This window comes from Aplidium turbinatum, chromosome 13 (genome assembly GCF_918807975.1).
Source record: "Aplidium turbinatum chromosome 13, kaAplTurb1.1, whole genome shotgun sequence".
Lineage (NCBI taxonomy): Eukaryota > Metazoa > Chordata > Ascidiacea > Aplousobranchia > Polyclinidae > Aplidium > Aplidium turbinatum.
Window position 1 is genome coordinate 1,621,237 of NC_137484.1, and position 24,694 is coordinate 1,645,930.

General features: G+C 39.9%; 1 protein-coding gene across 1 annotated transcript in view; it reads left to right on the forward strand.

Annotated features, from left to right (window-relative positions):
* The first annotated feature begins 14,422 nt into the window (after positions 1 to 14,422).
* Positions 14,423 to 24,694, forward strand: part of LOC145782222 (tubulin polyglutamylase TTLL7-like) — a 60,462-nt gene continuing 50,190 nt past the window's right edge. Inside the window, exon 1 of the mRNA XM_082593996.1 lies at positions 14,423 to 14,598. Coding sequence (XP_082450122.1) covers positions 14,487 to 14,598 — 112 coding nt within the window. The 5' untranslated portion in view covers positions 14,423 to 14,486. The remainder of the gene's footprint in view (positions 14,599 to 24,694) is intronic.

Sequence of the window (24,694 nt, forward strand, 5' to 3'; positions counted from 1 at the left end):
AAGTCCTAATTTAAAGTTTGTTGTAAGTGCCTTGTTGTGTTTTTGTAAATTTTTTTAATTTTCCAATAAAAACTGGACAAATATGATGCTCTGGGTTTTTTTATGGGTTTTTGTGGGTTTTTTTAAGTGGGTTTTATTAAAAAAACCCACCCGGGTTTTTTTGGGTCGGGTAGAATACCAACAACCCTGTAGAGTAGGCTAACTACTTTCAGGCATTGTTGGGAATTTCTAGGCATTGTGTAGGATTTCCAGGCATTGTCGATCATTATCAGTGGTTGACAGGCTTGTGAGGCATTGTCGAACATTTTCAGGCATTATCGAACATATTCAGGGGTTGTCGAGCATTTTCAGGGGTTGTCAGGCATTGTAGAGCAGCTACTTTCAGGCATTGTTGGGAATTTCCAGGCATTGTCTAGGATTTCCAGGCATTGTCGATCAATATCAGTGGTTGACCGGTTTGGTAGTCATTATGGAACATTTTCAAGCATTGTCGAACATTTTCAGGGATTGTCGAGCATTTTCAGGGGTTGTCAGGCATTGTAGAGTAGCTACTTTCAGACATTTGTTGGGAATTTCCAGGCATTGTCTAGGATTTCCAGGCATTGTCGATCAATATCAGTGTTTGACAGGTTTGGTAGTCATTATGGAACATTTTCAGGGATTGTCGAGCATTTTCAGGGGTTGTCAGGCATTGTAGAGTAGCTACTTTCAGACATTGTTGGGAATTTCAAGGCATTGTCTAGGATTTCCAGGCATTGTTGATCATTATTAGTGGTTGACGCGTTTGTCAGGCATTGTCGAACATTTTCAGGGGTAGTCAGGCATTCTAGAATAAGCTACTTTCAGGCATTGTTGGGCATTTCCTAGCATTGTCTAGGATTTCCAGGCATTGTCGATCATTATTGGTTTTTGACACGTTTGTCGGGCATTGTCGAACATTTTCATGCATTTTTATTCCCAGCTCTGCATGCTCAGCAGAATGATCCCTTTCTATTTTGCGTAGGTTGTAAACGTATTTACGGTATACACAAACACAGCAGCGTTTAAATGACCTGGCTATCATAAGTATCGACAATGCCTGACAAACCTGTCAAAACCTGGTAATGATCGACAACCCCAGAAAACGTTCGACAATGCCTAACAAACCTATCAACCACTGAATATGTTTGACAATGCCTGGAAATCCTAGACAATACCTGAAGATGTCCGACAATCAGTGGCGTAGCTAGGGAGGGAGGGAGGGGCGGACCGCCCCAGGCGGCACGTCTGGGGTGGCACTTTCAGACTACGATTTTTGATTTTGATTATAATCTGATAAAAAACGCATTTCATTTTTACACAGGGCTGGATTTAGCTGATGGGGGGCCCGGGGCACTTTTCGATCAGGAGCCCCCGTGCAAAAAAAATCGCCTACGGCGCGAAACACCCCCTCGACGTCTACAGTAGCATCAATCCAGCACTGCACAGCATATTGCAGAAACCACAAAAGCTAAAAAAAAATCACATTTTTTTCACATAGGGGGGCCCTTTAAAAGTCGGGGGGTCCGGGGTACCTGCACCCTCTTCCCCCCCTAAATCCGGGCCTGTTTTCACATGCTTTTTTTTTGAAGGGCGGCAAAATCTGAACCCACCCCGGGCGACACATTCCCCAGCTACGCCACTGCCGACAATGCCTGCCAGAAAAAATCTAAAGTACTTCGCAATGCCTGAGAACCTCTGACACCTAAAAATGTTCGACAATGCTTGAAAATTGCCGACAATGCCTAACAACAAGCCTGTCAACCATTGATAATGATCGACAATGCCTGGAAATCCTAGACAATGCCTTGAAATTACCGACAATGCCTGAAAGTAGCTACTCTACAATGCCTGACAACCCCTGAAAATGCTCGACAACCCCTGAAAATGTTCGACAATCCCTGAAAATGTTCGACAATGCCTGAAAATGTTCCATAATGACTACCAAACCTGTCAACCACTGATATTGATCGACAATGCCTGGAAATCCTAGACAATACCTGGAAATTCCCAACAATGCCTGAAAGTAGCTACTCTACAATGCCTGACAACCCCTGAAAATCCTCGACAACCCCTGAAAATGTTCGGCAATGCCTGAAAATATTCTATAATGCCTAACAAACCCGTCAACCACTGATAATGATTACAATGCCTGGAAATCCTAGACAATGCCTGAAAGTAGCTACTCTACAATGCCTGACAACCCCTGAAAATGCTTGAAAATTTCCGACAATGCCTAAAAACAAGCCTGTCAACCATTGATAAGTAGGTAAAGACCTTTTTTGGAGCTGTAGTTCCAGGACAAGCTGAAGTTTTATTCAATTAATCTACTGAGTGTTACCAAAATGAAAGTTACTGCTGGCTACCGAAAGCTGTGCTATAGCATTTGGTAGTCTAGTTATGGTGTGTACCAAACATTAAAATTGTCTTGGTTTGGCGGTTGGATCCGTGATGCTAATGAAGCTGTCTCAGCAGGGGGGAGGATGCCCCCTGCCCTCAAATTTTCTCTGGATGGGGGCAATGGTGCCCTTTTAAGGTCATGTAAGCTACTGCAAATTTTGCAATATAGGCTAACAACTTCTGCTATTCGCTTTTAGCCAAATTATAGGGCCTATAGCCTACAGTAGGCCCACACACATTATCCCGTGGACACATTTTATACTTTGCAGCAGATTGTGATGCTATGAATGTGAAATTTACATTTCGTTTCTTGTTCAAGCTATTGCAATTATCCATCTGTCTCATATTTCGACTTTCATGGCTAATAGCCGGAAAACGAACAAGTTGCCCAGCATTATCGCTACCGTATATCTCACCCTAAAATTGTTCCGGCGCCCCTCTATCTCAGGTTTGTAAACTGCCTACAACAAGCTTTAATGAGTCACTGGAAATAAGCTTAAATGATAGTTCCAACGATCATGAAACAGAAGTTGCATAACCTACGTGAAGAAAGATTATTGTCTTGATTTTGCATAGTAGGCTATTCTGTGAAAACTTGAAATATACGCCAAACAAAATATTCCAAAGGAGCTCAAAAGCCACCACAATAAAAGGTTTCTCTCTCTCGCCAAGCCCAAACCGTACAATAATAGCCTACCATAGGTACGCTAGCCAAGCTGGCAACCTTGATTGTTGATTGTGTCCATAAAGTCAGTCGAGCGTGACGATAATTCCACGATTGCTGAGTTGCATATCTATATGTAAGATATCTATGCTTCCACCAAACACACCGGGCAGCAATGGCCGAGTGGTTAGCGCGTTGGGCTCACAGTCGAAAGCCTGCATGTTCGACTCCAGCCACCCGCACTTGCTGTTGTTTCTCTGGGCAAGAAACTTTACGATAATTGCCTCTACCCAGTGATCGATTTCGAGTAATGGGTAGTACCAAATTTAAGTCATAAGTAGAGTAGACAACCGGAAACAGACATTGCAGTCGGCTGCAGCGTGGGTCAGGTGTATGTCGGAAGGCGTACACCGATGCATAGCGCTCAAGTCCGCTTTCCCGCAATGCAGGATAAAGATAAACAAACAAACAAACAAACAAACACACCAACCAAGATAGATAAGATTGAGCATTTGTATTCTTTGAATAACCTTGACAGCGTAGTAATTCTCTATAGGTCTTCTCTGACTTCACAAGTCAACCAGGAAAGTTTACAAGAACTTCTTCTGAGTGCTAAATATTATCCAAGCGTGCACAGTGCAATCCAAGTCATTCTGGCCTTGCCAGCAACAACAGTTGAGGCTGAAAGGTCTTTTTCATGCGTGAAGAGGGTCAAGCCCTAGCTACGCTCAACAATGACTTTCGATCGCTTCTCAGGTTTGTGTGTGCTTCATTGCCATCGCGAAAGCATCAGTGAGGAGAAGATCTATCGAGTTGTTACGAATATGGCTATGTATGAGTGTTTGTGCTGGGTGTTCTGAAATGTGGTAGCGGTAGGCTAACTATAATTTGGTTTGCATTTCTTTCCATAACTCTGCTTTTGATTGGGAAGGCGCAGCCACAAGCATTGCAAGCTCTACACGCGACCATGTAACGCAACACAACGGTAGATCCACGTGTCGATGAAGTAGGCTACAGTAGGAATGTGGTTTAGGCATCAACAAAATTGATTGCTAGATTGAATCCCGAGAGCAGCAGCTCGCGGTAGTTGTTAAATAAAGAGAATATTCCAAAATCCGACTCGACGCCAGTGAAGTGAAGCGCGTTACGTCAGAGAGAAAGATCTCCAGCGCTACAAACTCATCAAATATTTGGGCCCTCCAAATTTTTTTCTGGCTACGCAACTGTTTGGACACCCCTGCATAGGTGGGCAAAGTTACTTTCAAAAGTAACTGAGTTACAGTTACAGTTACTTGACCAAAATAGTAACTGAGTTACCGTTACAGTTACCGATTTTAAAAAGTAACTAGTTACCGTTACTAGTTAGCCTACAGTTACTAGTTACTTTCAGTTACTCACAAATCTGAACATAAAATTCTGCACCTGGCCAGCTCTGCATGCAAGTCCAGTTTAACTGCAATGTTTGATATATAGTGTTACGTGTTAGAGCCATCCATGCTAACATAACAGCACAAGTAGGCCTACAAAACCAACAAGGTTTTATTTTAAAAAAATACTCAGTGGCTTATATGTTTATTTCCTTTGAGAAATACGAGCATTTCAAAGTGCTCGTCACTCAGGCCTGCCCTTTTGGGCTTTAAAATGTCCTTCCTTGCCCAATCGTCGTCGTCGTGTAAGCCTCTGGGGCCGAGAGTCTATCCTTTTATGACCCCAGATTAACGATGTTCCCGGACTACACTGGAAGGCTACTAGAGAGCAGCCAGTCTTTGGTTTCATCACCCATGACACGCAGACCTTCCACTCCGTTATGTGGCTTGAAGATGTTACAGTCATTGATGATGCCCGCCTCGATAGTTCAATTAGTTAGCGCGTCACTTCTGGAACGAAGAAGCTTCAAGATCAAGCGGCACTGGTTCGACTCTCAGGGCATGCGCTTGAGCAACGCACGTTGAGGACTGCTCTCTATTTAGCGGCATCTAACAGATGGAATAGTTCCCCGGCAACAAGACTTCAACAATCGGAAACTTCACTCTGTCAATCTCGGTGACCGGGCCTGAGTCAGTGATTGAAAGCCTTTAGTCTACAAGTATGCGAAAGCCAGGATTAAGTTCTGCAAGAAGCTTTCCCAGTCCGAGGATAAAGATTCAATCAATCAATCAATCAATGATGTGGTCTGCGGTCTGTTCCTCGGCACCACGTTCACAGGAAGAGGCCATTTCCCATTGGTGCATGGTTGAGCGGAAAAGCCCGACGCCCGTACGGAGACGGTTGAGGCGCACCCATGCCTGTCTTGGTAGTGTCAGGTCGATGGAGAGTGTGTCGGCGTCGGGGATGAACGAATAAAGTCTGGTGATGAACAAGTGCTGCAATGAAAACAATATTTCTACTGCAGCACTTGACGGAATGGGAGTGTTATGTTTTTAAAACAGTTTTTTTATCGGTCCAATTGTGAATCTGGATCCGCTTAACTTGTCCTCAGGGTCCGCTTCCAAATACTCCTGTAACAGATTCAACGCGCATTGCTTTCTTGTCTAGGTTTTTGCGTAAAGTGGTGCAAAAAGTCCTCCGTGGCTCTACCTACCACCATCCACTTCAGTGTCGCTGCTACTCCCCTCTTCAGCAGAGCAGTTTGCTTCTTCAATTGCTTGAAGCATGTTCTGTTTTATTTTGGTCTTCAATTCAGCAGTGTCGCTTAATGATCAGGCATTAAACACGGATAAGTCTAAATTGTGGGTGGAATGCAGTCGCTGTCCTCGAACCAATGACCAAATCTAGTTTGTATTGCTTCCACAAGAACGTCCACCATCGGCAAGCAAACAGCAATGCTGTTGCTGGTTTTAATGTCAGACAATCTTTTTAGAGGCATTGCAAGCGTTACACTAAATGCAATAAATTTCAACTTCTTGAAGGTAACTAACTAACTGACTATAAGCATCAAGACATTGCTTTTAATCGCTACGTGTTTCTTGATGCTTATAGACAGTTAGTTAGTTACCTTGAAGAAGTTGAAATTTACTGCATTTTTATAAATATTTTCAGGTTCCTGATGAGGGCTTAAGTTAAACCGAAAACGTTTGACTGTTAAACTCATTTGTAAATATGTACAGTAAAATATATTATTATAATGCTCAACCCTGTTGTATTGTTGTGTCTAGCCTGTCTTTGGTACATATTGATTAATCGCCAAAAACAATTAATTTAGCCAAATCAGTTATCAAAAATCGCCAAAAAAGAGCCAAATCATAAAGATTCAATTCAATTCAATTCAATTTATTTTTTCTTTGTCGGAAAACAACAGCAATGATAAAGTTACAAATAGTGAACGGGAACAAAACCAACAAAAGGAAAAGGTGGCAAAACTACAAAAGTTTAAAACGTGCATGCGATGCAAATTTAAAGGTTACGTACACGAAAGTAAATTAAGCACGGCCACCAAACCTAAGACGAAGCTAAAAGATAAAGCTAAACGTCTTAAAAAATCGCCAGATTTCTGGACTTTGGCGATAAATTCGCCAATATGGCAACCCTTCTCCACCAAACCACAAAACAAAAGTAGAACCGCGCATGCGCAGTGCTGCGCCGATACATCTGCGAGAAAAATGCATTATTGCGCAAAACGCAGCAAACACGCACTAAGCAAGACACAAACACGTGCAGAGAAATAAACGGCAATTAAAAACTAAATACAAAAGTAACTTGTAACTGTTGAAAAAATGCTAAAATAGGAACTAGTTACCGCGTTTCGTTACTTTTGGAAAATAGTAACGAAGTTACCGTTACAGTTACTCAAAAAGTAACTAGTTACAGTAACTAGTTACTTTTGTAACTAGTTATTGCCCACCTCTGCCCCTGTGTTACAGCATCATTTGACGCAGTTTTCCTCTTGATTTATGCTAAAAGTAAGCTACTCCAAAAAGACGCTATTTTAAGATATTTTTTCAAAATTTTATGGGAAAGGCCCCCAGACTCTCCTCCGGATGTGGTGCCTTCTGCGGCGACACGCACTGACATGTGCAATAAAACTCATTTCCTCACCTGAATTGAGGTGAGGAAAAAATGTGTGTGGTTTACAATACGTCTTGTCTTTTTGTGTTTTGGTTTTAATATGGACAACCTTGTCTGATACAAATAAATAAAAAAATAAAAAATGAGATAATAAGACGATCTCCAGGAATGCTCTATATCTCTCTTTTTATTTGTTTGTTTGTTTGTTTGTTTTATCTTTATCCTGCATTGCGGAAAAGCGGACTTGAGCGCTATGCATCGGTGTACGCCTTCCGACATACACCTGACCCACGCTGCAGCCGACGGCAATGTCTGTTTCCGGTTGTCTACTCTACTTATGACTTAAATTTGGTACTACCCATTACTCGAAACCGATCACTGGGTAGAGGCAATTATCGTGAAGTTTCTTGCCCAGAGAAACAACAGCAAGTGCGGGTGGCTGGAGTCGAACATGCAGACTCTCGACTGCGAGCCCAACGCGCTAACCACTCGGCCACGGCTGCCGACTTTAGCCTTTTTAGCCTTTCGTAGCCTTTCGTTTTCGCTTTTTAGCCTTTCGTAAACCACACTCTTTATTTCTTCACGACAATTGAAGCGTTTCCCTTATTATATCTATGACCATGTCATGGCTTTTACTGGGTTAAAGTGAATTGAACACTTTTGGTTTAGTCATTAGTGGTTCCCTTTTGTGTTGGATTTTATATTAGCGCCTCTGAGTGGTTGACATTCAAGAACTTTTGTGGTTTTCGTATCACACAGCAACCAGAATAAACTATTCATGACGTCGCACTGTTATCCAAATTTGTGTCCCACATTTTTGAGGCATACTTTTATAGCTGCTAATCTGGAAGCGAAAACTGCAGGATGCATAGAAAATAAAAAAGCTTCGGTAATTTGGGAGAGTTAAGACCGTTTTTCATAGAAAATTATGTATTTATGCTAGTGGTGGAAAGCTGAAAACCTGTTGACAAAAGATTCAAATATTTTAACAACAGGTTAGGTACCGTATTTTAGGTGATACTTTGAAATTGCCAAAGTCCTCAAAAAATCTGGACTGTATTTATTTTTGTGGGTAACAATGACAAGGTAAAGAATGCAGCTGCCTAAGCTGAAATGAAAAACTTGTTTTGGGAGGGAAATTTTGAATACGGTATTTGGTTTTGGATCTTTAGCATCTTTAGTAATCACTGCCCCGTTGGCTCAGTGGTTACGCGCCCGGCTCAAAATCAAGTCGCGCTGGTTCGACTCTCGGGGTGTGCGCTTAAGCAATGCATTTCAGGACTGCTCTCCATTCAACGGCACCTAGTGACTGGAATAATTCCCCCTGCAACAACACTTGAATAATCGGAAAACTTGCTCTGCCAATCTCGGTAACCGGCCCTGCGTCAAGAGCCTCTATAAGTATGCGAAACTACCAGGAATAACCAATCAAGGCTTTGTCAGTCTGAGGATAAAGATTCAAAACCAAACCAACCAACCATCCCAGGACTGACAAAGCCTTTGAATTTTGATAGGTTATTCCTGGCAGTTTTGTATACTTGTAGAGGCTTTGAACCACTGATAGGCTACATGGCCGGTTACCGAGAGGCAGAGTGAATTTTTCGATATTTCCGAGTTTTGAAAGTTCCAAAGATGGAAAGTAATAGAAGATTTGGATGATTGTATGGAAGATCATCATCATCATCATTTTCAGCCTGTGAGAGCCCACTGCAGAGCGTAAGCCTTCCCCTTTTCATGCCAATTTACATGATTATGTGCTAGTTGGTACCAATTGGTTGTATTGCATTGTTTGTCAATGTCGTCCCTCCATCTCACTTTTGGTTTTCCTTTTTTTCTTTTGGTTTCTCGTGGTGTCCATGTTGTTAATTTTTTAGTCCATCTATTGTCCTGATATCTTGCTATATGACCTGCCCAGGACCATTTTAGTTTCTTGATTGTGCTTAATATATCTCGTAATTTCGTTTGATTTCTGATCCATTCGGCAGTCTTTTTATCTCTCCATGTTAAACCCATCATGATTCGTTCATGTGCTCTCTGCATAGTTCTTAGTTTAAATGTTAAAGATACTATTCGGTAATTCAATCCATAACTTTCTATTGCTGCATCATGGCATACAATATTGATTCCCATTCTCAAGTTCACTTGGTCAAACGGATGCAACCTAATTCGTACCCTGAACCATTCATACCCTCATTTCGTACCCTGAAAAGATCGAGAGAAAAAATAGCACAAAGCCAAAGTCCCTGATCGCAACAAAGCCGAAGTCGCTAATCGGTGTTTCTGCAAAAATTTTAAAGTTAGGATTTGGATTAGGGCTAGGGTTAGGGTTAAGCGGAAACTCCGATCTGTGTGCTAATTTGGCTTTTTTAATTTTTTTTTTCAATTTTTTCAGGGTACGAATTAGGTTGCATCCAGTCAAACGCCCTCAAAAGTTTAAAAAATGTTTTACCAGTTCTTGTACAGTTTTTATGCCAGCTTAACTTTGCTTTGTCACATTGACCCTAGATTAGCCTACCAACGGCATAAGAGCATATTTATGTGTTCTGAGTCAGAAGCAAAGTCTAGTATTAAATTTTGCCACATACTTTTCAAAAATGAGAAAATAATGCTGTTTTTATATATGCAAGCTGTTTTCTCGTTCAAATGCATAAAGTTAGCAAATAGAAAAAAAGTTGTCCGCAGTTATCTTCTTTTGAAACCGTTCCAACTTTTTCTTAATCAAGATTTGTCAATAAATAATTTATTTCAGTTGGTGTAGCGTCCTGCGGTTTTTTTTATATGTTTTTATGTCTTATTGTTTTTATGCCTACTATTGTGAAACCTGAAGGCCTTCCATCCCCTGCAGTTTTTCTTTTGGACATTGTGTCGTTTATTAGAATTTGAAAAGTTAGCTAGGAATTCAAGTATTTGTGCATTTCTTCAAGTATTTGTGTGCCTTTTAGGAATTTGAAATGCCACCAATAAGTTGAGAAGATTCTTGCAACCGGCAGTTTAACACTTTTGATGCATAGTTTTACGTCTGTTTAGCGTTGTAGCCTGTGACATATGTTGCATGCCACAGTGCTTTTGTATATCATGATTGCAAGCATCGCTCCAGGGCATTCCTATCAACTTTGAAAACTTCTTAAACCAACGGGTCTAGCGTTGAAATTTCGTTAGTATGATTTTTTCTCAGTCATTCAGTATTAATCTTTTTCAGTCGGTGAGTCGTGGCTTGATGTCGGTCTATAGCTTACTGTTTCCCTGTAGTTGAGTCGTGACATCGATCAATCAGTCCACCATGTTCTATTTGTAGTCAAGTTCACTTCAGTCAAGCCATGATTCCAGTTCAGTTGCAGTGATGGTTTAATTTATTAGACATGAATTAATTTGAGTTCTATGTATAATCAAGATCGAGACATTTTGCGGTTGCAACCCTTTGAGTGGTTTGAAGATTTGTTTCTACAATAAATACATGCATGTAATCAAGAAGGCTAGATATTGTTCTCTGGTCCCACCACACTAGCCTACCATTCTTGGGATGTTGCGGTAGGCTAAATACTCACAGCTTGGTAACAACAAGCTTTTTAGAATCAAAAATAGGTCAATCAAGAAATGAGCAAAATAAGGTGAAATTTGAAGACTCCAGACCCCCACCTTTTTTAGATGTTTTGTACTTTAAACTCATTGTATATTCTTTTTTCAAACTTTAGTTTGACAGATTTCTGTGCTACTCCAGTTTTTAGATTGCTACTGATGCATAATTTCCATGTTTTTTTTTTTTATTTATATGTAGAGTAGACAGCATTTTATCCTTGCACCTCTATAATCGATGTAAATTTTCTGCACTTCGTTTATTTAGATGTACTGCTCTTTTGTTAGTCTATGTCAGGGGTGGTCAACACGTCGATTCTCCAATCTCAACTGGTCGATTGTGTTCATTGTGTGTTAACTTGCCAAGATTTCTAACAGCACATTTTTTAATCAATGCTCAAGATAAAAATTTTGGGGATCAACTGAGAAAAGTTGCTTGGTTAGATAAATCCAATCAGGGCTTTAGTAGGTACTGTATATTGAAGCACATTATGATGTAACAAGTAACCTACGAACATCCATGTGTAAAAATCGAATTGGGCCAAAAACAAGTGCCTTGGCCACGAAGCTAAATAACAGGAACTTTGGCAAAGAAGTTGCAGTAACTTTCTACGGTAGTTTGATTGCTGCTTGCATTAAAAGAGGACGTGAGTTATTTTTACAAGGGTTGTTACCGGTACACGCATTTATTGCAGCCTAATCTATAAACTGAAACATGAATATACTGCTCAGTGCTAGTGACGGTAAATGTAAATCCAAAGGTGTCACAGGAAAAACGTTGCTTAGTGAAGTCCCCACCGACCCGTTGAATGTCTAGTAGATCATAACACTGGTTTACAAAAAAAGAACTTTTTTTTGCTCCATGAATTTTAAAAACTGACTTAGAGTAATTTTGGGGTGCTGAATCCGAATCTGACCTCAGATTTATCTTATCTCGTCAGGTTTGTGAGATATGATAACAACAAATTGTTACTTAATTGTCAAAAGTGGAAGATTTGGCACATATGCAGTGCTATAACGAAAGGTTAGTGTTAGACAGGCCAAAACAGCCTAAATAAGGTTACTGGACAAGCATTGCCATAGGCCTGCTTAAATCTTTGTGGTTTCATGCAAAACATTGACGGGGGGAAGGGGTCAGTGATACTTTTAGCTCGTTTTTACTGCCTTGTTAATAATGTTGCTTTGAAAACAAATTGGTATCAAAATTATAGTTGGTGGGTGTTTCATCTACTTATGCACCACATGGCCTGGATTTCTGGACATAGCACAATGTGTATGTGCAATAAACACAATTTGTCAAATCTTCCACTTTTGATACAATTAATAATTTGTTGTTATCATATCTCACAAACCTGATGTGATAGGCAAAAACTGAGGTCAGATTCGGATTCAGCACCCCAAAATTACTCTAAATCAGTTTTCAAAGTTCACAGAGCAAAAATCATGTAGACTAGTGATAATCAATGCAGTTGTCAATCCCTGATCTATGTTAACATTTGAAGAGTCCAAGAAAAGTAAAAAAACATGTAGAATATGGACTGGTAGATTGAAGAAAATTTTGGAATGGAATGAAAGATTTGTATGATGAAAATGGAAATGGATCTGAATATCAAGATGGAAGATGAAAAAAACCATGTTCCATTTCGTCCCAAAGACCATTTGGTCATCTAGTCAGCTGTTCGAAACTGGTCATAATAGGATGAAAAAAAAACATTCGTATTGGCTAGTAGCTGCAAACCCATTTTTTTAATTATTCTTTATTGCAATGTCATGCTCAGCAATGTCTAACTGAACTGTTCAGTTTTTTTGTCAAAATTTTTCTCTTGAGTTTTTGCGGATTTTGATATGTTAAGCTTGTTTACTTTTGTCATGGTGATGAAGGCTTTAGGATGAGAGATGAAGGATCGTTTCACATGACAGATTATATATGCAGCAGATGCTATATTGACCAACGTTTAGTACAGTACTTGTTAAAAAGTGCAACTTCAGCCTCATTTAAATTGTACTCAGCTGCAGCTTTATACTGCTGCCACTGTTTACTTTGTAAAGCGCTGAGAACAACACGTATGTGCAGTGGAAACATTGCTATATAACAAGACACACATTAGTATTATTATTGATTGTGATATATTGCATTTTAAATGCTCCTAGTATGACAAAATTTTTAATGTAACCACTTGATCTTTGTTGTAAGATGATGTATCAACTTTTTATTTAATAAAACAACACTGTTAACTTTTTTTTTCTTTTGTGAGTAACTGAGTTTGTGTTCTTTTTGTCAATTTACTTTTTCTTTTTTTAATGATTTTCAATTCAGTTTATTTGGATCTGTTGACAAAATACTTTACAATCATTACAAACACAAATGAAATGTAGTTTGCACAACATGGATGGTAGCGAAAATCCAAAAGGTCATCAAAGTCAGCTGACACCCAAGCATTTAATTAAATAACATCAAAAAATAAGTAAGCCATAATACTTATACACAAACATCAATTGTAAAATAACTAAACAAGATAGCAAAAATATATAGGCACCACTGTATAACGTAAGTGAATGATGAGTTTTAAGGGTGGTTACTACAAACGTTTTTAAAGAACACCATTGTTAATCAATCACACCATTTATGCTTTCAGGTGCCATAATAGTAAATTTTACTCACAAATGTAAATCAGCCTGCAAAGATCTGTAGCACCATTTTGTGTACCGTACCTGTAGTATACAGTGTACATATCTGTACATCAAGTGTGCAGCAATATCTGATTTAATAGATCTTCAATTCTGAGAATTATACATTAAATTTGTGGTAAAGAATTGTTGATTTTAGCGAAAATAAACAAAATCAGATAAATTTGTCTTATTTTTACTATATTTCTGGACTGATTTAATTTACGAACATTCTCCTGGTTTTAGTATCTACATTCTTTATTTTGAAGAATTTGCCATATATTAAACTATTATTCTTAATTAACTGCGGTACTGTTTTCATGTAAATCTAAAAATGTTTACAGCCACTCATGTAGCGCAAATGATTGAACATCATAGCCTAGTTAGTTTCAGATTTTATGAGAAAAAACAATAAAATTGTTGGTCATGGCATTTGGTTGCTCATGGCGGTACATAGTTCTTTCTAGAGGTGGGCAGTAGCGTGCTAGTTTTGTAGCACCGCTGCAAGCGCTGCTTTTTTAATAGCGATAACTACAATTTTGTAAGAGTAGAGGCTGCAAAGTGATGCTACTTTTTTCCCAATCTAGCGGCGAGGCACTACATTTGCTTCAGTCGTACTTCCGCTATCTCTTACTTTCCAACTTAAAGTGGAAAAAAATAAATCGTTTTTAGAGCTTATTGGTGGAAACACTGGAGCATAAGAATAAAATTCCACCTAGAACTTGTTTTCCATAACGAATGGTGGAATTGGCAGTGTAAATGAACGTGGCACTGGAAGGTGATATGTTTCGTTTTCAAGGTTATTTTGACTTCACAAAGTTCACTTGAATGGAGATTTCCAGTGTCAGTTTAATATAAAAGTAGAGGTAACACATTACCTTTTTCATTAACTAGTAGTGAGTAGCGGTAGCGCCGTTCTTTTGGCATATTGTAGCAGTTAGTGCGCAACTTCCAAAGTAGCAGATGCCCACCTCTGGTACCTACCCTGCTTTGATTGTTGTCTTTATCATTATTGGTCCTGTCATATCTGGCCAGTCTGACTTAATTTTTAAATCTTGACATGTGGTTGACATACTCAAAATATTATTTCTATACATATTTCTATATAGATACAATGTACTAATGCAATGTGTTATGTTAAGATAGCTCTTGGTTGATTATGAAGATTCAAGACGAATCCAATGAATCCACAAAATGCAAGAAAGCTCAGCGGAGGACACAGAAGAAATGTGTGGTCACAGCAAATGTGTCAAATTGCCGATATGACTTAGGTATTTCTTTTTTGTAGACTATGATTTAATGTAACAATAACAATATGATAGCAGTGATACCTCATGTGAAATCTACTTAACAAGTTGCGTATTAATTCAATTCTTGTATAAAAATTGCCCAGTGGCCACTGTTTGTTTTTTTTTTTTGTTTGTTTGTTTTATCTTTATCCTGCATTGCGGAAAAGCGGACTTGAGCGCTATGCATCGGTGTACGCCTTCCGACGTACACCTGACCCACGCTGCAGCCGACGACAATGTCTGTTTCCGGTTGTCTACTCTACTTATGACTTAAATTTGGTACTACCCATTACTCGAAATCGATCACTGGGTAGAGGCAATTATCGTAAAGTTTCTTGCCCAGAGAAACAACAGCAAGTGCGGGTGGCTGGAGTCGAACATGCAGGCTCTCGACTGCGAGCCCAACGCGCTAACCACTCGGCCATTGCTGCCGACTAATTATCTCTGATCCACTCCACTGATCTAATTATCTTTGTTGTGCTTCTGTGCAGAAATCAAATTTGCTTTCCGCAGCCTTTTTTGTTACTGTTGTGGTATTGCGGAAGTGATATCTTATTAATCAGTGAGCCCTTTGTTTATTGAGATTTAGAGATATTGCTATCCCTGTGTATATATATATCATACGGTATGAAATGTTTTGCGATTGTAACTGGGGAATTTCTCTGTACTTTTGCGCCTCTGCAGATGTAATAAGTCTACTTTAACATGGCAGTGGTAAAAGCTTTCCGATATAGATCTTATCTAATCGTACATTTTTGACTTTAATCATCAAGTGGTTAATTATAAAACATAAAACCTAATGTCAGCAACTTCTACAGAGTGGTTGAGGTGCTTTGCCTAGTACCAGTTACTAGTTCCCGAACTAATGTAACATGTACTTGCATCAATGGAAATTGTATTCGTGAATTAATATGTTTCTCCAGTCTGGTGCCGCAGCACACACGCAGGAAAAGTAGATATCGCCCTTAACGACACCATGCGCATAATCACTGGATGCCTGCGTCCAACTCCTACAGACTTACTACCAGTGCTTTCAGGCATCGCCCCACCAAAACTACGCAGAGAGAATTCTACCATACGGCTCGCATTAAAGGCAGAGGTCAATGATCGCCATCTCCTCCACAATGTAGTTCTTAACGCACAACAGCTCACACGTCAACGCCTGCCTTCCAGGCGCCCTTTTTCTCGACACATTGTGGCGCTTCATGAAGGTCACTTCGACCTGATGAAGTCATGGAGAGATCGCTGGGAAACCATCTCACGGCCCAACCAGTTCCAAGTCACACCAGACACTACGGTACCACCTGGCTCAGACCTGCCAAGAAAAGAATGGGTAACTCTCAATCGCCTCCGTACTGGTGTTGGTCGCTTCAAGCACAATATGTTTACCTGGGGATTGTGTGACTCACCAGCCTGTGTTTGTGGTGACTGTCAAACAGCACATCATAAATCACTGTCCAGTGTTTCGACCTGAAGAACATGTGAATCTCATAGACCCTGATATGAAGACACTGCTCTGGTTGCAACAATTGGGAGGTGTTACCTAAATTGCTGCCTCATAAGCAAGAAGAAGAAGAATGGAAATTGTATATTTGTATGCATGTTAACTTGTTTATTTTATTATCATTTTCTATTTGAATAAGAATACAACAGTTACCATTAACAGTAAATGATGCACTAAATATATTGTAAAAGTTGTTAGCAAATTAAACTGCACTAAAAAAATGTAGGCATTTTATTGAATATAGAATAGCAATGGTAAGAACGACATTTCAGAATAGCAAAGAATTATACCATGAACACAGTAGCAGTGAAACACGGCTACCACCGTTGCATTTGTGGTCATCGTTGTTGGAGTCTGAGTGTCTATCTTCTACACCAGGGGTCCGCAATACTTTTGGCGCGACCCAATTCACAGGAGGAGGAAGACACCACATTCACAGGAGGAGGAAGAGGCCATTCCCCATTGGTGCATGGTTGAGAGGAAAACCCGACGCCCGTACGAAGACGGTTGAGGCGCACCCATGTCTATCTTTGTAGTGTCAGGCCGATGGGGCATGTGTTGGCGTCGTAGATGAACGAATGAAGTCTGGTGGTATACTTGACTTGCATTCAGAATTCCATTTATGGCCTGCCCATTGCCCAAGTAGCCGCCGAGATGTCTTGTTCATCAGCTTTGTTGATCAAAAGTTGAGCGGCTGCCACGAATGGATGTATTGATTTCATTCGACAAGGGTGCTCGTTTGGGGGAGCAGAGATCTTGTGATGGAGAAGATGTTAGGCTCCAGTGCCTGTCGGCCGAGAGACAGAGTGGCTTCTTCGCGGCGAAGCTCAGCAGGTTGGATGCCAGCGAAAATGGGGAGATTGTCCAATGGTGTGGGACGCAGGCATCCGGTCACTGTGCGCAGGGCGCTGCTTATGGCAGTGTCGATGTTGTGGCAGTGAGCACTGCGGCACCAAACAGTTGCTGCACAGTCCTCTGCTGAAGAGTAGACAAGGGGTAAGGCTGCTATACGGAAAGTGTCAGCCCTCGCCCCCAGCTGGAGCTTGCCAGGCGCTTGAGTAGCGCAGCGCCGGATGTCAGTTTCTTGCGCAGTGACACCAAATGTTGGTGGTATGCGAGCGATCTGTCCAGTATCACCCCAAGATATTTTGGTTTGGGGCAGAAGGACAGAGGTTTTCCATTGTTTTGAACATGTAGCTCACGATCAGCTTCCCGATGGTGTATGTGGAAAGCTGCTGCCACAGTTTTGGTTTCGCTGAGTTTCAGTCGCCAGTTCTTGAGATAAACTGAAAGAGTTTTCATGTCCTGGCTCATGGTGTCTTAGAAGGCTTAATAAGCTGGGACTACTGTAGGCCTACTACAATCGAAAGTATAATTTTTTTTACACGAAATTGTACGAAACTTAGCACATCAAAGAGTGTATGATTGTATTTACTTTTATCATACAAGTTACATTAATAGTAAATCCAAACTGTTTTGCGACCCACTGTGGATGGTCTCGCGACCCACTATTTGCGGACCCCTGTTCTACACTACCACCTTAGCTGCTGATCGAAGAGAAGGCCTGTGTGTTTAGAATAGCATAGGCTTTGGAGTGGGGATGGTAGTTTGGCTCTAGTAGCCTACCTATTAATCAAGAAACAGGGCTGTTCTTGTTAACGAATCTTAGTGAGGTAGGACGTCCACAAAATAAGATTGTCCATTGGTTTGAGATACAGATATTTGGCCACTGTGAGCGTTAAAAGCCGTGTCGATGTTATGATGGTAAAATCTACAATACCAAACAAACGTAAAGTACTCTGCAGTTCTAAGTATACGCTTTTGTCAGTTTCTCGTAGGGAAGATAACAATGCATCTTATTTGTGAAATAATGCCCTCCCTTAGAATATTGTTGCAAACAATATAACAACATAATGTATACAAAGCAATACCATTACTTCATACGATACATAAACACCAGACTAATTTGTCTTCAATAGACTCATTAGTTCATCGTGACAATTAAAACAACATCATGACATGTTCTACCAACGAAAGCATTTCTCAAAACAGTACTTGCCACGTTCACCGTTCTCAATGTCTTCTGTGCAGTAGCGAGCTAGAAGGCCCATCTTCCTGCATCGAAAACACTTTCTCTCCGGACAGTCCTTGGCCAGATGACCTTCTCTGTGACAGGTGTAGCAGGCCTTTTCGTCAAACGAGCAGTTCCTGGCTATATGTTCAATCTACCCACACCGGTAACAGCGGTATTCACGCCAGCGCTTGTTCTCTGAATGTCCGTTGTCAGCAGCGCATTCTCTTGCAAAGTGCCCGCATCTCCCGCATCGATAGCAAACCCTAGATGGTCGTCACCTGCCTTCTCTCCTCCGTTCTTCACGTTTGTGATGTTCGCGATCGTGAGATCGTCGCTTATGCAAATCATCACCTGCAGAACAATCTCGAGCAAAGTGACCATTCTCGTCACAAGAATAACAAATAATTTCAGAATTTTTCTCAGGAATATTTCCAATAATAAAATCAACTAAAGGTTTTTTCATACATAACACCTTCACAGTCCCACTACGATATGAAGTTTCAAAGTGTATGCTAACGGTCCTTGCATTAAAGTGTTATGAATTGACATCACATGGACGACTTTTCCAGTTAATTGAATTTCTTTTACTAAATCTTTCCTCACCTTTTCCTTTTCTACGGGAACTTTCCCGTAGACCCAGCATCACGTGAAACTTTAACTTCTTTGCCTGCAACTGTCCCGGTCACTACTAGCAGATAATCTTCAGGTATTATTTATCCGTATACACCTTTTATCACTTTCTATCCCGTTTTATTCTCCTACGAATTATTAATTTCTTCCGGTGCCTCCTCCTCAAGCAATGTTTTTGAATAACTGGTTCATGGTTCATGAATAACTATAGCACATCCTCCTTGATAAACGTCCATGTTTCTTCCATTCTTCCCAGATTGATGAGTGGTTTGTAGTAACGATTCGTCCCTACATTCCTTTACTTCGTGTCCTTGCCTAGTGCAACGATTGTACCTTTTCCTAGAATCTTTATTATTCTTGTTAGACCTACTTCGACAGTTAACAGCCTTATGGCCTAAGCCAGCGTGGTCCAACTACAGGCCCGCAAGCCGCATGCGGCCCGCGAGCTTTCACAGTATTGATTTAATTTGTATTTATGTTACAGAAAGTAATTTCAATTAAAACAAGTATAACATTTGGATAAAAAGTTTCAAAAATTTAATTCAAAGTTGTAGACAGCAGGGCCTATAGCCTACTGCAGGGGTCGGCAAACTTTCTGTACTACTGGGCCAAATCTACAAACTTCCGGTAACGTGCGGGCCGCATAAATTTCAACCTATAAACAATCGCCACATTATCCTTAAAATCATGGCGCACCTGCAACTCCTATTTCTGTGTCTAATTGCACAATGAGACGTGTTTGTTGCCGTTTCATATTTAGTATCAAACACGTATTAAAACGCAATGCATTGTTTTTATTTACTTATCATTTATCAATGTGAAGGATGATGTTGTTTCTGTGTCATGGCCAATGTGTTTAAATCAACTGGCAACTTTGTTGATGATATTTGCAATACGTCATTCAAATGACGATCTGACAGGCGAGTGCGAAGTTTATTCTTTGCGTAATTCATTTTTGAAAAAAGCTGCTCACAACAATATGAACTTTCAAACATGCACATTACACGTTTTGCATTGTCATACAGGTGAGGATAGGTGGATTTCTGGACATATTCTTTATAAAAGTTGGCAATTGGAACTGAATCGTATTTGGCCTTCAATATGTTGGATGATTGAAGTTCAATTATTTCCATTTGCATCTCATGTGGCACAGTATTGACATCGATTGAAAATGGAATGGCAAATAAATCGAATCTGTTTAGCCCATTTGATTGTGAAATCGCAAAAACGAGATTCAAAGTTAGTTTTAGTGGAAACGATAAGTGAATAGTGATATGTACTTATCAGGGTTGGAAGGTTCAAAAAGGCCCTAATTGTGATAATGAGCAAAGTTGGAATTGATTAGTTGAGTTTCCCAAAGACGTAGCTTGTTTACGAAAGTAGTAATATGATCATACATCTGATTAATAAATTGCTCTTATCCTTGTAGTTGTAAGTTTAGCTTGTTCATATGAGAAGTGAGAAAGGCTAAATCTGTTAACCCATCAGGATCACTAAGTTCATCAATGCCGAAACCTGCATTCTTTTGTTTCAAGAAACTCAGTATTTCGTTTCGCAAATCATAAAACCGTTGTAACATAGCACTGCCACTTAGCCATCTAACTTTGCAAAAGATTTTGTAGCGTAGGCTACATGGGAGTTACCGAGTAATGTCGGGACACATGTTAAAGGGCTTTTTGTTATGATATAAAATAAATTCATGCGTAGATAAAGATGAAACTTTAGTTTATGCACTAAAAGTAAGATCGTTCGAGGGCCGCAAAAAGTTTGTCCGCGGGCCGCATTTGGCCCGCGGGCCGCAGTTTGCCGACCCCTGGCCTACTGTTTCAACCTATCAGGTCTCGTCAGTACAACTGGGCTTCTTAAAGGCTGATATGTACCTAGTGTTCTGGACATTTTTGTTTTCTTTAAATATTCCACAGTTTTCATGTTATGTATCTTTTAAATTGGAACCCTAATACTGGCTATTGCGCAACAGTCAGAAATTTGGCATCGGCATTTAGAGATGGCGAATTGGTAAAACAAGGTGCAATAAAAATGGCACAGGTGTTTGGGGAAGACAAGGCTGCCAGAAAATTTGAAATTGTATCACTGTCTCATCAGACTATATTGCGAGACGAGTACATGATCTTGGCGAACATGTGTCATTAAAACTGTAGAGTGTAATAGAAAGCTGCATATATTTTTTATTGGCACTGGATGAGAGTACGGATATAATTGACACAAGTCAGCTTCTTATATTTGTACGTACTGTTGATGACAATTTTACTGTGCAAGAAGAACTAGTCAAAATGTGTTCCTTGAATGAAGGTTCAAAGGTTCAAATATTTATGCTGCCCTCGAGTCTGTTATTCATTGCTATAGAGCAGTGGTTCCCAACTTTTTTGTTGTCACGGACCCCTTTAGACAAATTATTAATTTTGCGGACCCCTACCTAAATTTTGCCTGAAACTCAATTAACATACTATTGACTATTGTAATAATTATGCTACTTAACTACTGTACTGTGTCATATTGCATTGCCGCTATGACTCCTGCGGCAAATATCAGGTTAAACAGTTGCTCAATAAGAAAATGAATGAATTGTTCAAGAAATGTCAGCAGTATTTGAATATTAAGGTGACCCAAAGTGCCATGCCGAAACTTTTTCAACGTAAGCAAATTTAATGAGAGAGCTGTTGTTGTAGTTTATTCTCGCGGGCTTGAGCGTGACACATTTGCATTTAAAGAGAGAAATGAAAGTAAAAAGATCGCTTTTCGTTTATTTTTTCCAAAATTCATCAAGATAATCACGGACCCCCAAATGCTTTCTCACGGACCCCCAAGGGGTCCGCGAGCCCCAGGTTGGGAACCACTGCAATAGAGGGTTTGAAAAATGTTCGTGCATTGTAACTGATGGCGCAAAAGCTATGACTGGTCATACGTAGCCTACAGTAACAATGGATTAGTTAGCTTGCTTAAGAAAAATGGTGTGGATTGTATAACACTACATTGCATCATCCACCAGGAAGCACTCTGTGGAAAAATTTTACAAACGAGTGATGTCATGAAGACAGTTGTCGACGTAGTAAATTTAGTTAGAGGCGGCAACAAGGCGCACAGACACAGGCGTTTCATTACGTTTCTAGAAGAGTTAAATGCAGAGTTCAATGATTTACCACTTTATACAAATGTCAGGTGGCTTAGTGCTGGAAAAGTACTGCAACATTTATTTGTTCTTCGGAAGGAAATGTTATCATTTCTTCAAGCAGAACAATTGGGTGAAACTCAAATGTACCAAACTCAGTTATGCGACAATAACTTCCTGTGCAATCTTGCTTTTCTTACAGACATGACAATGCACTTGAATGTGTTAAACCTAAATTTTCAGGGGCGAAAGCAAATTATTTCACATTTAGTTGGACACATTGAAGCTTTACAGAGGAAACTGCGCGTTTTTGCTATGCTTGAAAAATAACGATCTTTTACACTTTGCTTCTACGCATGCACTTGTGGTAGATGATTATGAAGTGGAATGCTCCCGTTTTGTGAAAGATATTAAGGATTTATCTTGTCAATTTGGGAATAGATTTAAAGATTTTGACAGATTAAAACCTAATCTCCATTTGTATAACAATCCTATGGATGTTAATGTGGAAACACAGCTACCAGAACTTCAGCTCGAACTCTGCGAGCTTCAGTGCAACCAATTCTTGCTGTCAAGGAAAAATGAAACCTCAGAGTGCTTCTGGAAATTAGTCAGCAAGGATAGATTTCCCAAACTGAAAAATTTTGCGTTAAAAATGCACTCAATGTTTGGAAACACATACATGTGTGAGAGTACATTTCTAGAATGAAGCAAGTCAAGTCTAAAAACAGAAATCGAATGATAGATGAAACACTGGAAGATAGTCTCCGACTTGCTACCACTAACATTGAAATTGATGTAGAAACGATAGTATCAGAGAAACCTCGACCACAGGCACCTCACTGAGAGAGATTAGCAATAAATTTCTGTTTGCTATTGTTTAACAATTTTGATTACGTACTCACCAGTGGCGGCTCGTGACTTTTGGCCATGGGGGTGCTGTTAAATATGACGTCACAAAGTGACAGAAACGGACGAGCGCCGAAGGCGCGAGCCTCCTAGGGGGTCTGGGGGCATGCCCCCCCCAGAAAATTTTGCACTTTTATATGCTCTAAAATGCCATTCCTGGTGTTTTCAGGACAAAAAATGAAAATTTTAAGCAGTTAAAAATGTGGATTTTTAGAACTTTGAAACAAAAAAATTGTTTTTTCTTAAAATGAAAAACCTGACTTGGCGATTATACAGTGATACTTGCACATAATCGACATAATCTTGCCTGAAAGCAGATAATCAAAACCATGATTGATTTGAAGGTAGGTGGAAAGTTAAACTACTGCTCCCATGGACTGAATGTAAGCTGTGAATGTCTCATTCGAAAGCCCAGCCATTCCACAAACACGCCATTCTTCAAAATTTTTGTTTCCTCCTTCATAAAAAGGCAACTCGACATGATTTTGTTCATGGCTGATGCTCATCATCGGCGTATGAGCAGATCTTTCCAGGCTAGATTGGAGGGCAGGAAATCACCAGCCACTCAACAGTCTCGTCGTCCAGGACATGGCTGATGCTTAATAGCATGAACACTGTGATCTCTTTCTTTCTCTCCTGAACAAATTACCAAAATTTAATATATCTGCACTATACTGCTTGTGTCTTTGACCTCCACAGACTGTACATACCTTTAAAGCAAGTTTTAAAAGACATTACTTTCCAAACGTTAGTGATAAAATTGATGTATTGAGCAGTTTCTGAAAATGCTGAACAAGCTGTGCTGTGATGTTCCAAGCCGATTCATTGAAAACACCTGCATCTGCATGCCAAAAAATAACTGGTCAGTGGTCACATAAAAATACTAGTAAAGCATTGACAGCAACAGGCAAAAATTTGTCTTCTGTAACTGCAATATCAGGTCAAGAAAAACATTAATAAAAAAGCAAAAATCGTAATTCAGTCTATATTAATCGACAAATTTTAAACATGTAGAATAGCCTACTTGTAATGCATTTTTCAAACTTCAAGTTTGATGTTTCCACTACGTTTAATGCATTTCCTTAAAAGGTATTTTTCCCATGAAAAGATGTATAAAAAATTATGCATGGGCTATATAGTGCTGTTTGTGTTTTCAAGATAATGGTAAAAGTAGCAACAATAACTATGGACTTATCAAACAAAATAGGAGAGTTTTGGAACGGAAAACCCAGAAAGGCATAACGCAGCCGCATCAATGGGGTCTGGTCGTGAAAATTCAGAGCATCAGCGTTTGGGTACAGATATACTCTCCCACTCAGCTCGGTATGATGTCAAACTTTTATGATCGCGTAAGTGCCACTGCCAACTCCATTAAATCTTTGACGTAACCTTCGGAAAAAAAAAACGTTATAACAATCTCATAGTGCAAAGACGTACGTTGAATGAAAAAAAATATTTTCGGCAATAATATTGGAATGCAGGATTGCAGGTAGGGCACCCGGAATGCTCTGATCCAAGTTTTTCATTTGGGAACTTCGAAACATTTTGTAGGCTTATTTGCTGTATACCAATCCGTACTTTAGGCTACTATTTCAAAGTAAATGAAATTCGATTTCATACAACAATATCTTATTGAAGGTCCGGATACTTGAATCCAACATAAACTTACCTCGAAAACTTCTCCTCACTTTGTTGACCACATATGCTGGCACAGGTACACGAATTGAACGGCCAAGGTGACCCCACACTCACCGCACAAACTGCCGACAAGCTGCGTGCCTATAACGCCTGCATACATGCACGTATTATTTGAATTACATCAACAATCGTGAAG